The sequence below is a fragment of the Ovis canadensis genome, chromosome 8 (genome assembly GCF_042477335.2).
Source record: "Ovis canadensis isolate MfBH-ARS-UI-01 breed Bighorn chromosome 8, ARS-UI_OviCan_v2, whole genome shotgun sequence".
NCBI classification, from domain to species: Eukaryota; Metazoa; Chordata; class Mammalia; order Artiodactyla; family Bovidae; genus Ovis; species Ovis canadensis.
The window spans coordinates 43,008,926-43,029,654 of record NC_091252.1 but is presented as its reverse complement, the minus strand read 5'-3'; the positions used below and the strand labels follow the sequence as shown (position 1 = coordinate 43,029,654).

Genomic DNA, 20,729 nt, shown 5'->3' with positions numbered 1-20,729 from the left:
TAAGGTTACTAATATATGAAGAAGTCTTCTGTGTGTGAAGTTGTGAGAAGGAAAAGGAAGTTTGTGATAATTCTGCTGTTGCACGCCAAACTGCAAAAGTCATGGTCACAGTGCATGGTAAGTTCATAGTTAAGATGAGAAAGGCATTAAATTCATACAGTAAGATGTTTTGAGTGAGAGAGACGTTCATGTAGCTTTTATTATACTATATTGTTCTAATGTTTCTCTTATTAGTTGTTGTTAATCTCCTGGTGGCTCAGATGGTAAAGCATCTGCCTACAATGTGGGAGACCTGGGTTTGATTCTTGGGTTGGGAAGATCACCTGGACAAGGACATGGCAACCACTCCAGTATTCTCACCTGGAGAATCCCCATGGAGAGAGGAGCCTGGTTGGCTGCAGTCCATGGGGTTGCAGGGTCAGACAGGACTAAACGACTAAGCACACATGCCTAATTTATAAATTAAACTTTATCATAGGTATGTATATAGAAAAACATCTTATGTATAGGGTTTGGTGTTGTTCATGGTTTCAGGTATTTTCTCAGAGTCCTGCAATATATTAATATCCCCCACAGACAATGGGGGCTAGTGAAGGAATAAGGCATTTAGGTAGTTTCAGTTTGACAATTATGAATAGAGCTGCTGCAAACATTCGTTCACAGGTTTCTGTGTGAACATAAGTTTTCATTTATCTAAGAGTGAGGCTGCTGGATAATCTGGTTGTAAGTTTATGTTTAACTTTATAAGAACCTGCCAGATTTTTCTCCAGACTGTATCATTTTGAATTCCCTCCAACAACATATGAGTATTCCAGTTGCTCAGCATCTTGACCAGCATTAGGTATTGTCAGTACTTCTTAGAGAATTTTAAGCATTCTACTCTCCAGTGGTATTTCATCATGGAATTTCCATTTCCTGAGTAGCTACTGATATTTACTGATATTTAGCTCCTTTTATGTTTTTGTGTCATCCTTATATCCTCATTAGTGAAGTGTCTGTTCATACCTTTTGCCTATTTCATACTGGATTCTTTTCTTATTGTTGCATTTTGAGAGTTCTTTATATAAAATGTGGATATAAGTCTTTAGATATGTGATTTGCAGATATTTTTACCTCTGAGTTTATAGTTTATCTTTCCAATCTCTTACAGAGCAAAAGTTTTAAATTTTGATAAAGATATTTATCAATCTGTTACTCTATGTCATGTTTACAAAAAAACTTTGATTAACCCCAGATTTGATTAATCACAAAGTTTTTTCCCCTGTATGAGGTGTGAGGTTGAAGTCTAGGCTCATTTTTCACCTTTGAATAACATGAATTGTTGAAACACCATCTGTTGAAAACTATCATTTCAGGTTAAAAGATTAAAACTTTAAAGTTTTATTATATAGTGTTAATATGTTTAACACATTCAAATTTGGTTTCATCACTCAGAACTTATTTGTTCTATATATGTATATACATATGATAGAATTATATCTTGTGAATATTTATATTCTGTGGCAAGAAATAAAAATAATTTTAAAGATTCTGTCAATTTTAAATAAACTATTAACAGAAGAAAATGGGTTTACTTTTAAATTCTGTCTTAATTCTGCTGAATGCTGTTTAGTATGCCAATAGTAGTGTCCAGCTATGTCATAGCAGTACCTGTTAACTGGTTTTATTTTAACTCCTCATTTAAAATACTCTCTTGAAGGTTTAAATGGAATAATTTTTTTATTTATATTTGCTGTTTACTTTTTTCTTACGTTCATTATCAGAGAGTAAAGAGATTTAATGATCTTATAAAAGGTCTCTTTATGCTACTGATAAAACAAAACTTGTTAATTAAAAATTTAAAAACTCATTCTCAAAAACTGGGTTAAATTTGGTATCTTTTTATTCTTTGAAGAGCTGCAGTTTACTCTGAGGAAAAAAAAGTGACCTCTAATAGAATAAAATTGTGGGGAAAGATAGGAGAATGATTTTTTTGTCATTGTCTTTCCTATTTATATGAAATAATCATGTCAACCTATAATATAGAATTAAATATTTTATATAATAAAATTTTAGTTCAGATTAGTAAAAAGGATGTGAACTGAAACAGATGTTATGATAATGTTTCTATATGTAGGTTAAATGATTTTAATCCTTTAAGAACAAAAATATGTGTAATTTTAAAAATATTTGAAATGTATATATATATGATAGGTATATACACATTGAGTGTATACATAAAACTGTTTTTTTAATTTATGTTGTTTTTAAACCTCCTCTTTTATTCTGATTTTTTTCTAGCAGAGTGACTATCTTCTTTGTTCTCCTGAACCTTCCACATCTTTTGACCCAACCACACAGTCCAAGAAGTGCTATTCATAATAATAATGCAGGTTCCTTTTCAACAATGTTTACTTGAGATTTACAAAATAACTTAGAAAATAATGTCAACGTTGTGTTGCTTTTATTCTATTTCAAGCAGTAATACGTTTGCATCACTGCATTGGCACATGAGTAAGCTTCCTGATTTTCTACATGAGTTGAAGTTAAAATGTTTTTTGTATAGAAAGAAGGCTAATTGTTATGATGTTCGTTATTACTGCTTTTGGCATGGAAGTGCAGGAAATTCCTTTTATTTGTTCATGTTAGAAATACTTATTAATTTATAATTTTTAAGATGTTTTCATTTAGACTTAAAAATTGATTATGAAATTTGAAAATCCTTATAGTTCAGTATTAAAATGGTGTTAGAATGGTACATTATGTTTTATTTACCATCTATGGCCAGAACAAGGTGAATGTAAATAGAAACTCAATATATATGTCTAAATTATTCTCTGTTCTAAGAGCTTACTTGTCTTTAAAAAAAGATCAGAGCAGTATAATAGAAGAATTATTTTTTACAGGGTCCTAGTTTTGTGGTTTCAAATTCTTTAAATTTGCAAGGTTTTGAATTCTTAATGATTTTTTTGTTGTTGTTGTTGTTAATCTATTTACTTTGTTCTCAGTGAAGGACTGTATATTTTCACTTGTCTATTAAAAAGAAAAAAATATTTATTTAATGCCCTCATTCATCTTTAGAGCAAGGGGGCTCAAAATTGACTGGTGGTATGCCTCCTCCACACCTCTCCCCACAAACCACTATGGCAAAATAATCTCTTACTCTTATCTCTGTGGTATAATGTGAAGTTCTCTAGGTACTTTATAGTTAGGAATTCTAGTGCTATATTTTTGAAATCCACATAGCATTTCCAGAAATAATGAAGCCATACCTAGGTTTATGGTGCTATTTTATTAAGGATATCTGTTTTATATTAAAAGTTCTCCCAGTGATTATTTTTAATTTATTATGTCCCAGAACCTGCTCCCAAAAGAAAAATAAAAATGTTGAAGATGTTTGAAAAATGTAAATCAACAAATTCCAATAAATAACTGTTTCACCCTGATCCTTGTGTGATTAGATTTAGGAATTTGCTGTTTAGTAGGTTCCTATTGTGGAAGAGAAATCTCTCAGGCATGAATTGATAGTTAGATCCTTTGAGGTCTGTCTAGTCTGACCTATGACCCCTATTCTTACAAGGTCAACATCTGAGGGCAGGAGATTAAGGCAGTTTAAAGACTGGAATGGTAAATGGAATGGAAAAATTAGCCAGCACATTTTGGGTGCAAAACATCAAAGTCATCAAATAGTTTGCTTATTTTAAACCTGGCTTGTGGTTGTAACAAGCTAATTTTACTGTGTTTTCTGGAATCAGAAAAATTTAATAATCATAATTCTCAAGATTCTATTTATATGTTATTAACTGTATAATACAAATTAATAAAGCTTAATCTTTTGAAATATCAGGAAATGTGGAAATGTCACAATTTCAGTACATTTTAGTTTTTCATTCAGCTTAGATGCTTAATTTAAATTAAAATTAGGAACATATTTACCTTAGCTTTGAATGTGAAATAGTTTTATTTTATCAACATGTTGAATAAAATATATGTTCAGTTGTATAGAATTTAAAGTGACCAAGGCATTAGTTGTAACTATATGCTATTGACTTTTAAGAAAAATCTCTTTTTAAAAAGTAGAGATGGAAAATAAAGTAAATTGGTTAAGCGGAGAGAATTTCCCTTTTTTTCCCCCTTGTTCCTAGACTTTGCTCTTTCATATTTTACCTCTTTCCTGCTTATGCCTTTAATTGTATGCTCTTCATTGTAATTTCAAAATAGACTTTAAATCTTAATTCCTAAGTTTTGGTCTGTAGTAAGCAATTCCCACCACCCTTTTACATTTGTTTGTAGCCTGGACAGCTGTGAATTTGCATCTTCTGCTTCCCTACTAATAACTGGCAAGGACTAGAGTTGAATAACTGAACTGTTGAGTCCACATTTCCATTCATTCATACAGTGACTAAGGAAATTAGTAACAGCAAAGGAATACCCAAGTCTCCTTAATTCTCCTGCATTTTTTATTCTCCCCCAAATTTTCCTTATTATATACTTAATTTTAGGGTGCTTCCTTTCTTCTTGTGATTACTTGGCTAGAGATCTCTTAATGAGGCAATTATGGTTGTTTCCTTCATTCACATTATTTCAGCAGATGCTCTCCCTGCTGTGACCTCTGTTCAGACCAGGCAGACAATGTGCCATTCTCATCACCCTCCACAAGACATTGTGTGGGCTGAGTTTCATTTGGCGCTGCATAGGTCTCCCAAGATGACTGATAAAAATGGTCAGAAGCCAAGTGGCAAATAATCACAATTGTTGATTTTCTGATTGCTGTTTTATTCTAATCAAAATAAATACTAAAGTAATGCCTATTAGGGAAAAAAAAAGGTCCAGAAGCAACTCATAATAAGTAGAAGTTGGGTGTCTAAACTCTGATATTTGAGGATCTGAAAGTGTAAAGCCAAACTTACAGCTCTTAGATTTGGGAAAGATTTTAGTTTTCTTAAACAAGACTGAGAACACACAAACTATAAGGGATAAGGTTAAATTGACTATTTACAAAGATTTCAGTCGGGGAGATAGTACCGCTTTAAGGGTTATGAAAACCAAAGATTTAGAACTTAGACAAATGTGGGAGAGTTGGTGGGGAAGGGAAGAGTCAGCTCATTAGAGAACTATTCACTAACCAGTCTTCAGAAGCCCTGAACTAGATAGACAAATCAGAGCTTGCAGGGAAATCTGAAAAGCCAAGCATATCTGGTATTGCAGAGGAACTGGGGAGAGCTGTGGAATCTGCTGCCTCTGTGTTGCCACAACCTCTCTGGGTTTGCACAGAGCTCATGGGATCTGAGTCGGACATGATTAAGCCACTGAGCATGTACATGCTCTGGGTTTGCAAACAAGTGATGGTGTCAGGCTGGTAGTCAGCAGGACCAAATTTGGGAAGACAAGCTAGGTACAGAGCGCCACAGAGGACACACTAGGGCATGCCGGGCAGACTCTGGGCTGCTGTGTCTCACCATGATACCCTTCCAAGAACTGTGGCTTCTGCTTTATTTTTGCTTTCTTTTGTAGGATACCGAGTTCTCTTTTGGCTGACTCCAGCTACCTTTATCAATCTGGATTGCCTTTAAAAATCTCACTAGAATGTTAAATAATAAAGCAAGTTGCAGAGTGGTCCATGCAGTATTACTCAACCTGGAATCATCCAGGAAAAAGACTCTGGGAAGTATAGTTACCAGACATAACCAAACTGACATAAAATAGTCCAGCACCAACAGTGTAAACCAAGTCAGAAAATACAATATAGGGTGGGAAAAGATATTTGCAATGTGTGTAGTGTGAAAGAATTAATATCCATAATGTATAAAGGACGACAAATCAAGAAGAAGTAAAAGCCCAAATGAGCAAATACACAGCTACCTTTATCAATCTGGATTATTTTTAAAATATTGATAGTTCAAATTTAATTTAAAAATTAAATTTTAATTTTATTAAACTTCAGATTTAATCTGTTAATTTTTTCAGTTAATAATCATTTTAATTGCTTCCCTTCTCTTTATTGTGAATAGCATTGGATTATATCAAAAGACTTCATCTGTTAACATAATTCTGTAATTTTTTACTTCAAGTTATTGATAAAATGAATTACATCTACAAAGTCTGTGAAGTTGAATAACTCTTACATTCTTGGGGGCGGAGAAACCCATCTTAGTCATGACAATGCTAATGTATTCAGTTTCACAGTGTTTATTTGTCTTCATGAACTTGGGCTGTAAAATGTGTTTTCCTCATCATATTTTATAATTAAGTTTACTTTGTTTCATGTTTTAGGGAGGTTTCTGTCTATTTCTGTGTTGTGAGGGATTTTAATATACATAAGAACTAAAGTTGTTGTTTAATCACCAAGTTGTGCTTGACTCCTGTGGACTATAGCCTGCCAGTCTTCTGTCCATGGGATTTCCCAGTCAAGAATACTGGAGTGGGTTACCATTTCCTTCTTCAGGGGAACTTCCCTACCCAGGGATCAAACCCAGGCCTCCTGTGTTGGCAGGTGGATTCTTTACCACTGAGTGATCAGGGAAGCCCCAAGAACTAAAGTACTGGTCTCCAAATTGGAAAATCTACACTCTAATAGATAGACAAGGTAATAGATTCATTTTCTTCATACATGAAACAAATATTTCTTGATACTATTTTATTTATATTTTGTTTTATTATGTATAGTAGCACACGTCCACTTAGGGCTCCCCTCGTGGCGTGGCTGGTAAAGAATCCGCCTGCAGTGCAGGAGACCTGGGTTCGATCCCTGGGTTGGGAAGATCCCCCGGAGAAGGGAAAGGCTACCCACTACAGTATTCTGGCCTGGAGAATCCCATGGATTGTATAGTCCATGGGGTTGCAAAGAGTTGGACACAACTGAGCGACTTTCACATGCATCTACTTTATGAATACAAACAAATATATGTATATTGGGATGGATATTCAAAAATATTTTACTGATAAGTGTGTGTGATCAAAATGACTTGGAACCCGCAGCTTAGAAGGTTATAGAATGGAGCTACAAAACATCTAAGCCCCTCATTTGCCTTTTATAGTTTAAAATTTTTAATTTTCAGAGTCTTTTTTATTAGGTTTTTATGCTTCCTATAGGTCAAATTTAGTATATTTTGCTGGGGAATTATTTATTTCCTTTATATTTTCTCGTGTGCTCAATCCCATCCGACTTTTGGTGCCCCCATAGAGTGTAGCTCACCAGGCTCCTCTGCCCATGGAATTTTCCAGGCAAGAATACTGGAGTGGTGTGCCATTTCTTCCTACAGGGGATCTTTCTGACCAGTGATTGAACTCGACTTTTGCATCTCCTACATTGGCAGATGGACTTTTTACCACTAGTGCCAGCAGTATATATAGCCGTAAAGTTGCAATGAGAGTCACTTAATTCTTTTAGTCTCTTCCATTTATGCAGTTGGATTTTAATACTCTCTAGGATTTTACATTTTTATTTTCTCTCTTCCTGTTCAGGCTTCTTGAGGGTTACCTTTTCAAAGAATTAGCTTTTCTCTTGTTTATAGCTTCTGCTGCTTTTGTTGGTTTTCTCTACTTCTTTACTTTCAGATCTTACAGTAAAGTCTTCAGCTTTTGTTAATTTTATTGTATTTTTCTATTTTCTGAAGTTGAGTATTTAACTTATTTTTAGTCATTATTTTTATTAACCATAAAGATTTCAGTTAAGTATTCCTTTAAGAAAAGCTTTACTGTGTTGCATAGTTTTGGGTGTGAATTTCTAATTATTTTCTAGATAACTTAAAATTTTCATTTTAGTATTCATTTTGCTTTCTGGTAGTTTATAGGGTAAAGAATCTTCCTGCAATGCAGGAGACTCTGGCTTAATCCCTGGATCAAGAAGATCCTCTGGGGAAGGGAATGGCTGCCCACTCAGGCATTCTTGCCTAGAGAATTCCATGGAGAGAGAAACCTGGTGAGCTACAGTCTGTGGGGTTGCAAAGCATCGGACTTGCCTGAGTAACTAACACTTTCATTTTTGCTTCAAGGGTTATTTCATTTTTTTTTTTTTCCATCTGGCTGGAGATATGTTGGTTACTACTCCTTCTGGTGTGAATAATATGAACCAAGAAGGCAGTGGTCGCTGTACCAACATTACATGGAAATGTTAGAAATGCAGATTCTCAGGCCTCATCAAGATTTACCTCAGGATGTGGACCTCAGCAGTCTGTCTTTTATTTTTTAACAAACCCTCCAGGTAATTTTGATGTGCTCTGAAGTTTGCAAACCACTGGTTCCTCCTTAAGGAGGAAAAGAGGAAAGGTATTAACACAGAATTTTATAATTCCAAGAATTAGAATAGCTTTAGATATATCTGAATTGAAGTGCTCAATCCACATGCCAGGAGGGACAGAATTAACAGCAGTTCTAGCAGAAGCCCAGGATTGAGTCTGTGGCTAACCTGTAGTGCGGGACTCTAGTTTGTTAGACAGAAGTCATTTGCCTACCCTTGAGCTGAGGAGCGAGGTGAGCCCTATCCAAATCATAGGGATTTAAAGTAGAGGAAAGAGAAGTCTCCCGAAGAAACCAAAGTGCTGTTATGAAAAGAAATGTTGGATGAGTTAGGCAAAAGCAATTGATATCCATAAAACAGTGCTATCCAGAGAAGCAGGCCTGCAAACTGTTTGCTTCCGTTCTTGAACACTAGGAACTTGTGCTGTAATGTAGAACATCGTACTTCCTTCACTGATAAAGTCATAGTACAAAAACAGGGTTGCCTGTGCTAAATATCCATTCTTTATGTGTTTAGGAATTTTCTACTGTAATTTGTTCACATATTTCTTTTCTTGTTTCCTTTTTCTCTTTTTAGAGCCCTTTTATTCAACCATTAGTTCCAAAACTGGCCTTTAATGTTTCTTCTTTCCTTAGCATTTCCATCTCCTGTCTTACTTTTTGTTGTAAGATTGTCCCTCTTGAACTTTCAGAATATTGAGTTCTCAGGTGTTACTCGCTCCCTTTGCTGTACTTTCTATTTAAATTTAAAGTTTAAAGTCATGCTTTTAGTTCCAGACAGACTTTCCCCACCCTGTTCTAAACTAGCGGTTTAGGGTAAAATTTTCTTCAGAGAAATTTCAGTGGGCGTGTTTTCTAAAGGTATGTGTTTCTTCGTCAGATTACATTGTCCGTATGTTTTTCTCCCAACTGTTTATTTCTCAGGTCATGGTTTTCCTTCCCTCAACAAGAATACAGCGCTGCCTTTTAGCATTCCTTATGTAGAGGCAAATCTCTAAGCTGTGCAAGGTATAGTTTCTGCTGTTCTGAGCTGTCCGTAGACTGAAAACATGACCCTTCTGCTAAGGGAGATAGGGAGATGAGGGGATAGAGGGCAGAGAAGAGAAGCTTTATCTTCCTCTGCTTACTGAGGAATATATTTAATTTACCAAAAGAACAAAACACGAAAACACTTAGCAACAAATATTAATGAGAAATATGTAGGACCTAAATAGAGAAAATGAATGCTTTGTTAGCGTAAAAGAAAAGTAAACACGTCTAAAATCTATCCTGGATTCTGTTATCATTGTGTATGTGTTTGGGTACTATTAAAAGTGACAGTTTTTCCTTCTTTTATTTTTATCATCTTTTTTTTCTAAATAGGATTGATTTTGTTTAATAATTTTTCAAAGTATTTATGGTTTCCCATGTATGAAATGTTTTCACCTACAAATAATTCTGTTTCATCTCTGATAATTTTTGGCGTATCTAATTTTACTGCTGTTTCATTTGTTGAGTTCCTGTGTTTTGTTTCTGTCTTTGTTTCTTATATGTCAGATAAATACTGATTTACATTTTTTTTCTGGTTTATTTCTTTTAAATCCATCTAAAATCTGTTTTTAAAGTTTACCTAAAATAAAGCTTCATTCTAAATTTCCCCATACTTAGCATCTCTTGTTTGAACTCTTTCTACTAATTTATGAAGTTTCTTTTGTTATATAATTATTTCTTCTGTTATTATTTCTAATGTGCATGTTTCAAGACTCTAATTTTGTATTGTTTATCTTGATTTTTCCTCAACCAGTTGTCTTTATTTCTCTATTTTTAATACCTTTTAATACCTAGAAAACAAATCTCCCTTTATTACTCTTCTAAAATATTCTTGTAGCTCTTGGATGAACTTTAAATCCCTTTGTCCGGTCTTCCTGTCACTACCAAGAGAATCCCACTGGTATTTTGATAGGAATTCACGTCATTTTACTCATTCCTGAGGTATAGGAATCCCAACTTTACAATTGATAAATCTGAGGAACAATACTATAAATAGAAATTTAAATTTTTATAATAGAGTCATAAGTCTGATCATAGCTGTAAACTATTACTTTATATACTTGATCTTTTTTTCATGCTCTAAAAATTGTATTAATACAGTTATTGGATATTACTTAATTGCAACAGTTTAATATCTTTATATTTGTTAAAAATAATTTACCCTTATGTAATAAGTAAATTGGAGAAAGCGATGGCCCCCCGCCCAGTACTATTGCCTGGAAAATCCCATTGGCGGAGGAGCCTGGTAGGCTGCAGTCCATGGGGTCGCTAAGAGTCGGACATGACTGAGCAACTTCACTTTCACTTTTCACTTTCATGCATTGGAGAAGGAAATGGCAACCCACTCTAGTATTCTTGCCTGGAGAATCCCAGGGATGAGGGAACCTGGTGGGCTGCCATCTATGGGGTCGCACAGAGTCGGACACGACTGAAGCGACTTAGCAGCAGCAGCAGCAATAAGTAAATTTGGATCTCTGGTGTATTTGGAAGATGTTGTTAAAGACAGAAGAGAGGGGACTTCCTGGTGGTCCCGTGGCTAAGACTCCGTACTCCCAATGCAGAGGGCCTGGCTTTGATCCCTAATCAGGGAACTAGATCCCATATGCCGCAAAAAAGAAGCTCGCGTGCTGCAATGAAGATATAAAATCCCATGTGCCACAACACAGCCAAATGAATAAATAGATTTTTTTAAATAAAGGGAACAATAATTCTATAGGTACATGTTTATGTATAGCAGTTAAACTGTTAAAAGTAGAAACAGGAAAAGCAGATAAATAATCCCATCACAGACTGAAAATTATGGGAGTAACTGAAGGCTTCGTTTGTTTCTTTGTCTATTCTAGGTATATCTTATATAGGTAGATCTGTTTAATTAAATACTGAGTGATCCTTTACCCGGTCATTTAAAATTATATTTTCTTAAGAAATTGAAAAGCTATCACGTCTGCAGACACTTGTGTACTCAGTCATGTACAACTGTTTATGGCCCGGTGGATTGTAGCCTGCCAGGCTCCTCTGCCCGTGGAATTTTCCAGGCAGGAATACTGGACTGGGTTGCCATTTCCTTTTCCAGGGGATCTTCCCAACCCAGGGGCAAACACTTGAGCCATGCTTTTAAAAAATCACTCATTTTTTGGCTCAGGAAGGAAGTCTGATGTCTTGTTGTGCATGGCAGGCTCCTTTTCAAAGTCCGGTTGGTTGTATGCTAAGCAAAAACCTGGCCAGAACTCAGATCTGTAAACTTTACCATATGCCTCCAAATGGTCAGTATACAATGTCCTTGCTGTCTAATACTGCTGTTTAAAAAATCTGAAGCTCCCATATTCTTTCATTCATGAACTGTTTTCCTTCTATTTGGCATTTTTTATAGGTATAATTTTGATCAATACTAAGTGGATTTTAATGTTTTAAAATCACTGTTTTTATATTATTGGGTCAATTATAGGCCTCATTAATTTTGAAAAAATTGTTTCTTAAATCAGATATAGATTACCAAAATATCTGAGAAATGCTGATTTAGCCACTTTGTTTTATTAGGAAATTCAATACATGGTATAAAATGTAAGACTGTGTTTTACAAATGATGTAAAAGGTATGTAGGACTCATGTAGGCTAAGTAGGTATATCTAAATGAGAAAAAAAGCACTTATAATGGGAAGTTGTTAAGAGAGTCTTCTTTTTTTTTTTTTAGTCTTTTTATTGATTGATTGATTGATTGATTGATTGGAGGCTATGGCACCCCACTCCAGTACTCTTGCCTGGAAAATCCCATGGACAGAGGACCCTGGTAGGCTGCAGTCCATGGGGTCGCTGAGGGTTGGACATGACTGAACGACTTCACTTTCTCTTTTCACTTTCATGCATTGGAGAAGGAAATGGCAACCCACTCCATTGTTCTTGCCTGGAGAATCCCAGGGACGGTGGAGCCAGGTGGGCTGCCGTCTATGGGGTCACACAGAGTCGGACACGACTGAAGTGACTTAGCATAGCATAGCATTGGAGGCTAATTACTTTATAATATTTTATTGGTTTTGCCGTACATTTACATGAAATCTGCCACAGGTGTACATGTGTTCCCCATCCTGAACCCCCCTTCCACCTCCCTCCCAAGAGAGTAAATCTTAAAAGTTCTCATCACAGGAAAAATATTTCGTAACTCTGTAATGGATATTTTTGTGGTTGTCATTTCACAATATATAAAATGTTGAACCATTATGTTATACTGCTGAAACTACTGTAATGTTGTATATCAGTTATAACTCAATTTTTAAGAAACAGATAATCAGGGGACACCTAGTTGTAATTGAATTATTAAAGAATATTTTGTTCTAGCTTTGTGTTCAGTTCTCTCAAAGGACTTTTTTAAAAAGATTCAGAGAAGCCTATGTCATAGATCAAAAGGCCATGAGACCTACAATCTGAGTTACTTTGACATATAAAATCCATGAGAATAGGGTATGATGTTCCTTATTTCTTATTGTATATGTAGTATGATATATAACTAGGCTTCCCTTGTGGCTCAGATATCTAGTGTGGTATATAATTAGTGATTGGTAAATATTTCCAATGTGTGTGGGTATTTGTCTACATATGTATATATTCATATTTGCCTAAATATATGGTTATTTTATAACCTGATAATTTTTAGTCATTAATCTATTTTCCATTGTTACACATTTTCATCTTAACTGAAACCCATACCATATTCAAATTTCTTCTAAATAACTGCAAAATGTCCTCTTCAGGTGGTTCACATAACTAGTATCTAAAGTGGTGAATTTGTGAATTTCTCCCTCTATATTTGTCCATTTTTGTATGTATGCATAGAAGCATTTATAAATTGAACTATTTTTCATTATGTAGCATACTCCTCTATTCCTAAGAATATATTTTTGCCTCAATGTATATTTTTACTGTAAATATCAATAAAATCAGCTTTCTTTTGGTTAATATTTGTCTAATGTTCTAGTCTGCTAAAACTGCCGTTACCAAATACACAGATGGGTGGTTCAAATAACAATTTATTTCTCACAGTTTTAGAGGCTAAAAGTCTAAGATCAAGGTGTAAAAGATCAAGGCAGGTTTGGTTTCTCCCAAGGTCTCTGTCCTTGGCTTGCAGATGGTGCCTTTTCACTATGTCCTCACATCTTGGTGTTTCTTCCTCTTCTTATAAGGGTACTAGTCATTTTGTATTACAATCTCACCCTTAAGACTTTATTTAACCTTGATTACCATATATGTGTGTGTGTGTAATTTTATTTATTTATTATTTTTATTTTTGACTCTGCTGGGCCGTCAATGATGTGTGCTTTTTTCTCTAGTTGCAACAAGCAGGGGCTACTTTCTAATGTTGCGGTATATGGGCACCTCATTCTGGTGGCTTCTCCTGTTGCAGAGCATGGGCTCCTGGAAACACAGGCTTCAGTAGTTGTGGCACATGGGCTTAGTAGTTGGCGCTCACAGGCTCTAGAGCACAGGTGCATGGGCTTGGCTGCCCTATGGCATGTGGGGATCCTCCCAGACCAGGCATGGAACCCGTGTCTCCTTCATTGGCAGGTGAATTCTTTACCACTGAGCCATCTGGGAAGCCCCTTGGAGTGGATCAGTTCAGTTCAGTTCAGTCACTCACTCATGTCCGGCTCTTTGCAACCCGATGGACTGCAGCACGCCAGGCCTCCCTGTCCATCACCAACTCCCAGAGTTTACTCAAACTCATGTCCAGTGAGTCTGTGATGCCATCCAACCATCTCATCCTCCATTGTCCCTTCTCCCGCCTTCAGTCTTTCCCAGCATCAGGCTTTTCAAATGAGTCAGTTCTTTGCATCACATGGCCAAAATATTGGAGTTTCAACTTCAGCATCAGTCCTTCTGATGAATATTCAGGACTGATTCCTTTAGTATGGACTGGTTGAATCTCCTTGCAGTCCAAGGGACTCTCAAGAGTCTTCTCCAACACCACAATTCAAAAGCATCAATTCTTCGGCACTCAGCTTTCTTTATAGCCCAAGTCTCACATCCATACATGACTACTGGAAAAACCATAGCCTTGACTAGATGGACCTTTGTTGACAAAGTAATAGCTTTGCTTTTTAATATGCTATCTAGGTTGGTCATAACTTTTCTTACAAGGAGCAGGTATCTTTTAATTTCATTGCTGCAGTCACTATCTGCAGTTGAAAGGGATATATAAGATATAATTTCTTCCATCTCTTTTTTTTCAATCTATTTATATTGTTTTATATGTTCCTTATAAACATATATCTGATTTTTATATTTTTAAATCTAGTCTAACAATCAGTATTTAAACTTGTACATATAGTCTGTACACATTTAATGCTGTTATTGATATATTTTTACTACAGGTTTTGTGCTGTCTATTCACTCTGGATTTTTTTTTTTAATGTTGTTTTCCTTTCTCCTTTCCTTGATTGAAGTTTCAATCATTTACTCTTTGTTTATTTCACCTTTCCCCCTCAGTTGTATAGAAGTTATATAATTTATTTCTAGTCTTTTATGATTCCCTTGAGATTCTCCCAGGCTTAACATAAGTTATCAAAGTCTAAAGTTCGTCTGCAGCTTAACTAAGGCTGATGTTCATCAGTAATGCACTGGTATAGTCGTCATACTGATTATTTTATTGATCATTCTGATTAGCTAGTATCCATGATGTAATAATTGTTAAATATTTTTAGTATTATTTCTGCTTTTGATTCCTTTCCATCAAACAGTAATACTAGAGTAAAGCCTAGGAAACTCCTCCAAACCTTTATGTTATGTTTCAATTTTTATTTTTTGACCTTATAAATAATTATTATCATAATTTGTATATTAGTCATTGTTACATGCTTAATGAATTGTATACTCATTTTTTTTTTTACATCTCTGACTTTCCTTCTGGGATAATTTTTCTCAATATATATCTTTTGGAATTTTCCATAAGTACACCTGTTTGTAGTAAACTCTATTTTTTTATCTCAGTATATCTTTATTTTACTCTGATTCCTAAAAACTAGTTTCACAGGGTATGCATTTCTAACTAACGGATATTTTCTGTCAGCATTTTAAAGATATTATGATAGTGATTCTTGGTTTCCATTAATGTAGTTAAGATATCTGCCATCATTCTAGTTGCTGTTTCTTTGCAGATGATTTTTTTATGTCTAGCTGCTGGTGAAATCTTTTTGTTCTAGGTTTTTACTGTTTCAGTATTCATGTATTCGTGTATATTATGTATACATGTAGATTCATTTCTCTTTGTCTTGCTTAGTATGAGTAATAGTCCCTTATGTATATATTCCAAGTTTTTCATCCCTTCTGGAAAATATTCAACCATTATATCTTCAAATATTGCTTTCCGTTATTTTCTCTATGCTCTCTCTTTATTACATGTTTATGATGTACTTTAGACATTCTTACTCTATTCTCAATATCTTAAACTCTCTTTAAAATTTTAAATCGTACCTGTCTATGCTGTATTCCATGCAATTTCTTCATATTTATTTTCCAGTGTACTAATCTAACCTTTAGCTGTGTCTAAGTGCTGTTTTATAACTCCACTAAGTTTGAAATGTCAGCAGTATTGGTTTGGTATCTAACAGTTCTATTGAACTGTACATTTTCATATATACCTGGTTATTTTTGCTGGTCTCTTGTTGATTGTTCATTTTTATAACTCCATCTTTTATTTCTTTATAAACTTTGTCTCTAGCTATTTAATAAGCTGTTCTTTACGATTTAATTATTTTAGAAATCTAACTTGGTGGTTTGTTGTTTCTACTGACCCTTACCTCATGGTGATTTATTTCCTGGTGTCTCATCATCTTTGATTATAAGTTCATACGTGTTTGATTATAATCTATGGAAATAGTACAGAAGAAAAGTTATGACCAACCTAGATAGCATATTTAAAAGCAGAGACATTACTTTGCCAACAAAGGTCCGTCTAGTCAAGGCTATGGGTTTTCCAGTGGTCATGTATGGATGTGAGAGTTGGACTGTGAAGAAAGCTGAGCACTGAAGAATTGATGCTTTTGAACTGTGGTGTTGGAGAAGACTCTTGGAGTGTTGAGAGTCCCTTAGACTGCAAGGAGATCCAACCAGTCCATTCTAAAGATCAGTCCTGGGTGTTCTTTGGAAGGAATGATGCTAAAGCTGAAACTCCAGTACTTTGGCCACCTTATGTGAAGAGTTGACTCATTGGAAAAGACCCTGTTGCTGGGAGGATTTGAGGGCAGGAGGAGAAGGGGACGACAGAGGATGTGATGGCTGGATGGCATCACCGACTCGATGGACGTGAGTCTGAGTGAACTCCAGGAGTTGGTGATGGACAGGGAGGCCTGGCGTGCTGTGATTCATGGGGTCACAAAGAGTCAGAAACAACTGAGCGACTGAACTGAACTGAAAGTGAGAAAACTTTCCTCTAGAAGGAATTGTGTTTGCTTCTGCCTGGAACTATGGCTTTCCATAGCCTTGATTGTTATAACTAACTTCAAAGATCTTTGCCTTGGTATAGAAGAGGTGGTGCAGGGCCTATGACTCAGTCTCGTCACCTATTACAGCACTAATATTATTCATCCTTAGGGAAGCCCTGCCTTTCCAGCTTGCTTATAGCTCACTGCTCCTTGCTCTAACTTTACTTTTTTTATTTGGGGAGGTTGTTACCTTTATTTTCTGCAAGCCTGAAATATGTATTTTTTTTTAATCTGCAATGTTTAGAGAACCTGGTTGGTCATGTTGCTGGAAGCAGAAATCCTTAATGTTCTCTTCAGCTGTTTCTGATCTACTTTTAAAAACATCCATTTACTTTTTAGTTCCAATTACATTTTAAAAAATTTCTAGGTATCCTGTTTATTTTTTTAATCTCTTTGCCTTTTGCTCACGATCATATTTTCAGTCGTTTATTATTTCTCTAGATTAGAAGTTCTTTATGAGCACAGTTCTGTCACACAGATGTTTGGAAATTTGTGGGGGAGATGTGGTTACTCTCCCTACAAATGGTAGTCAGTGATGGGAAAGGGGTTTTTTATTATCTCCTCCACTTTGGTCAGTAGTGGGAAGGGGTGGTTTAACTATTTAGGAATGTCAGATAATTTCAGTGTGTGAGATAGTCTCAGAGGACCCACACATTGTCCTACCTCCATTTTAGTAATGCCTTCTTGATAAAGAGTTTCTTTGTGTCATTGATTTAACTTCAGTTTTTGTTGAAACTCAACTGGCTGCACAAAGGTAGCATGTTTATGGATTCTTTTCTTTTATACTAACCAGTGCAAGTATCACCCTGTCTTGTTTATTGTATGAGAGTTGGGGCTGATTTTGCCCTGGCAGGGACATTTGGCAATGCCTGGAGACATGTTTGGTTGTTACAGTTGAGGAGCCGAGTTGCTCCTGGCATCTAGTGCTTAGAGGCTAGGGACACTGATGAGAATCTTACAGTATATAGGACAGCCCCCACAATAAGAATTTTCTGGCTTAATGTCATAGTGCTGAGATTGATGAACCTTACTGTATCTTTGGGCTTCCCAGGTGGCTCAGTGGGTAAAGAATCTGCCTGCAATGCAAGAGACCCGGGTGATGCGGATTCGGTCTTTGGGTCGGGAAAACTTTATCTTTACAGTAACGCTTGAAATCAGGTGGTATCACTCCTTCAACCTTGTTTATCTTTTTCAAAATTGCCTTGGATATTTAAAGTCATGAAGTCGCTCATTTGTGTCCGACTCTTTGTGACCACATGGACTGTAACCCACCAGGCTCCTCCATCCATGGAATTTTCTAGGCAAGAGTACTGGAGTGGGTTGCCATTTCCTTCTCCAAATCGTCTGCATTTTATAGAAATTACAAATAAACTTGTAAACTGGAAATTTGGTTGAGATTACATTTAATCTATAGATTAGTTCAGTGAGAATTTATATGTTAACCGTTTTGAGTTTTTGGATTCATTAATCTGATGTATAACCATTTATTTAAGCTTTCTTTTATGTCTCTTAGGAATGTTTTACAGTTTTTAGTATTAAAAGCCTTCCATATCTTTTGTTAAATTTTTTCTTGAGTATTTTATGTATTTGGATGCCATTATATATGATTTCCTTAAATTTTGTTTACCGTTTGCTGCTAGTATATAACAATATGATTGACTTCTTAAGTACTGTATTTATCTATTAATTGTTATCTTTTGTAGATTCCTTAGGATTTTATGTGTTAACAGTCATATTGTCTACAATGAAGATAACCCTTTTTTCATCTTTATGCCTTTTATTTCTTTCCTTTCTCTTGGTTTTATTTTCAATTTTTTTTTTCTCCTTAGGAGTGATGGACATCATTACCTTCTCATTCTTTGGAGGAAAGTGTTCAGTATTTCAATATTAATTATTTTGTGATAATCCTTTGCCAGCTTGAGGAAGTTTGCTTCTGTTTCTAATTTCTGAAAAGTTTTAATCGTGAATGAATGTTGGATTTTCTCAAGTGCTTTTCTGTGAATATACTGAAATGATCAGCTGTTTTTATCTCCTTTATTAATATGACTTTTAAGTCAATTAATTGACTTTTCAATGATAGTACCAAGAGATAATGTATTTCTGGGATCAACTTCAGTTGGTCATGATACATAATCTTTTATATTGCTGGATTCTTTTTGCTAATATTTTGCTATGATTTGTGTATTCATGAAGGATATGGGTATATAATTTTATTTTCTTATAATGTATTTGTGAGGCTTTGGTTTTGGGATTATTTAGATCTTATAAAAAATTTCCTTCCTTATAATGAAAAAAATCTTGTAATATTGTATAATTTATTTAAGATTTTTTCTTTAAATATTTGATAGAATTCACCAGTAAAACCACCAGACTTGTTAAAAAATTTTTTATTATTAATTCAACTTCTTTAATAGATAGAAGGTATAATAGAGAGCTCCAAGGACACAAAACCAGTGTTTTAAAATAAAAAAACTGATTTTAAAAACGTGTTTTTTTTTTTTAATCAAACCTGACAATCTGCTTTTTATTTGGGAACTGAGACTATTTGTATTTAATTATTGATATAGTTAGATGTAAGTCTACAACTTTGCTATTTGTTTGCTGTTTTCCTGTCTTTATTCATTCCCTGTCTTTTTTTTTTTTTTTTTGCTTTATATTGTTTAATGTGCTGTAAAATGTAAGCACTTACTAAAGGGTAATTTCATTCACTCCTATGTCACACTTTGTGCTGTTAGATCATTCATTGTCCTATTATGTCATATATTTACTTTGATAAAACTTATAAATTCCACAATTTAGTGTTACTACTTTTGCTTTAGATTGATATTTATGTTAGAAATAAGTAAGAGTAGAAAATAGCATTTTATGTTTATGTACACACTGCCCATTTCCATTTCTCTTCATTTCTTTGTATAGATCTAAATTTTCATGTGGTAGCATTTCCCTTGAGCCTGAAGAAATTTTTTTCCTTTTTTTTTTAGCATTTCTTCTTATGGAGGTCTGCTGGCCACAAGTTCTCTCAGGTATCTTTATTTTATCCTCAATTGTGAAGGATATTTTTAAAGATTCAAAATACTCAATTGAAAGTGTATATTTTTTATCTTACTACTTTGAAGATGTTGTTTGTTATCTGGCCTCCATTAGTTCTGAAAAGGCATTAAATGTCATTCATTTCTTTGTTCCATGGTGTGAAATGTGTCCTTTTGTTCCCCTTGCCTCTATATTTGGATTTTTGGTAGTAAGTATCATGTGCTAAGGTATGTTTTCTTTGCATTTATCATGTTTGGGGTTCTCTGAGTGTTTTAAATCTGTTGATCCAAGATGTTTTTCATAAAATTTAGGAAATTTTTAGCCATTATTTCTACAAGTATTTTTTTCCTGCTCCATTCTCTCCTTTTTTTCTGGGATGACTTACATATATAACACTCTATTTCATATTATCTCACATGTCACAGACACTCTGTTCTTATTTTTCAGTCCTTTGTTTTATCTGAAATCCAGTTCATGTTATTTTGCAGTCTGTTTTTAAAGTCACTGATTCTTTTTCTGAAATTTCTAGTCAGTGCAATTTTTGTTTTAGCTATAGTTTTCAGTTCTAGAATTTCCAGTCAGTTTATTTTGTTTATCTTCTTGCCAAGATTCCCCATTTTTTAAAATTCAGCGTGTCTTTCTTTTCCTTTATGTTGTTGAACATATTTCTCATAGTTGTGTTGAGTGCTTTTATTTCCAACATTTGGGTCTTTTCAGCGTCTTTTGTCTGCCTTTTTTCCCCCCTGCTTCTTTATATGTCTAGTAATTTCTTTTTTTTTTTTTAATGCAGAATGTTGCTGCTGATAGTTGTAGGGAGTCTGGGTTTTTAACCTTCTTTATAAGATGTTGGGTTTTCTTCTGGAAAATTGAATTACTGTTAGTTTTTTTTTTATTCTGCCAGCCTTGTTTTTATTCTAACTTAGTGTACATCTATTTTGGTTTTGTGCTTAGTCCTAGGATGCAGCCTTCCTCTGGGGTATG

General features: G+C 34.8%; 1 protein-coding gene across 4 annotated transcripts in view; it reads left to right on the top strand.

The window, feature by feature from the left end:
- Positions 1-20,729, top strand: part of LIN28B (lin-28 homolog B) — a 134,441-nt gene that overhangs the window by 88,012 nt on the left and 25,700 nt on the right. For 2 of the 4 annotated variants that reach the window (XM_069598260.1, XM_069598259.1), the window contains one exon: positions 19,700-19,741. The exons of the other annotated variants lie outside the window; for them this stretch is intronic. In XM_069598260.1, the coding sequence (XP_069454361.1) occupies positions 19,700-19,741 (42 nt within the window). The remainder of the gene's footprint in view (positions 1-19,699; positions 19,742-20,729) is intronic. 4 annotated transcript variants of the gene reach the window in all.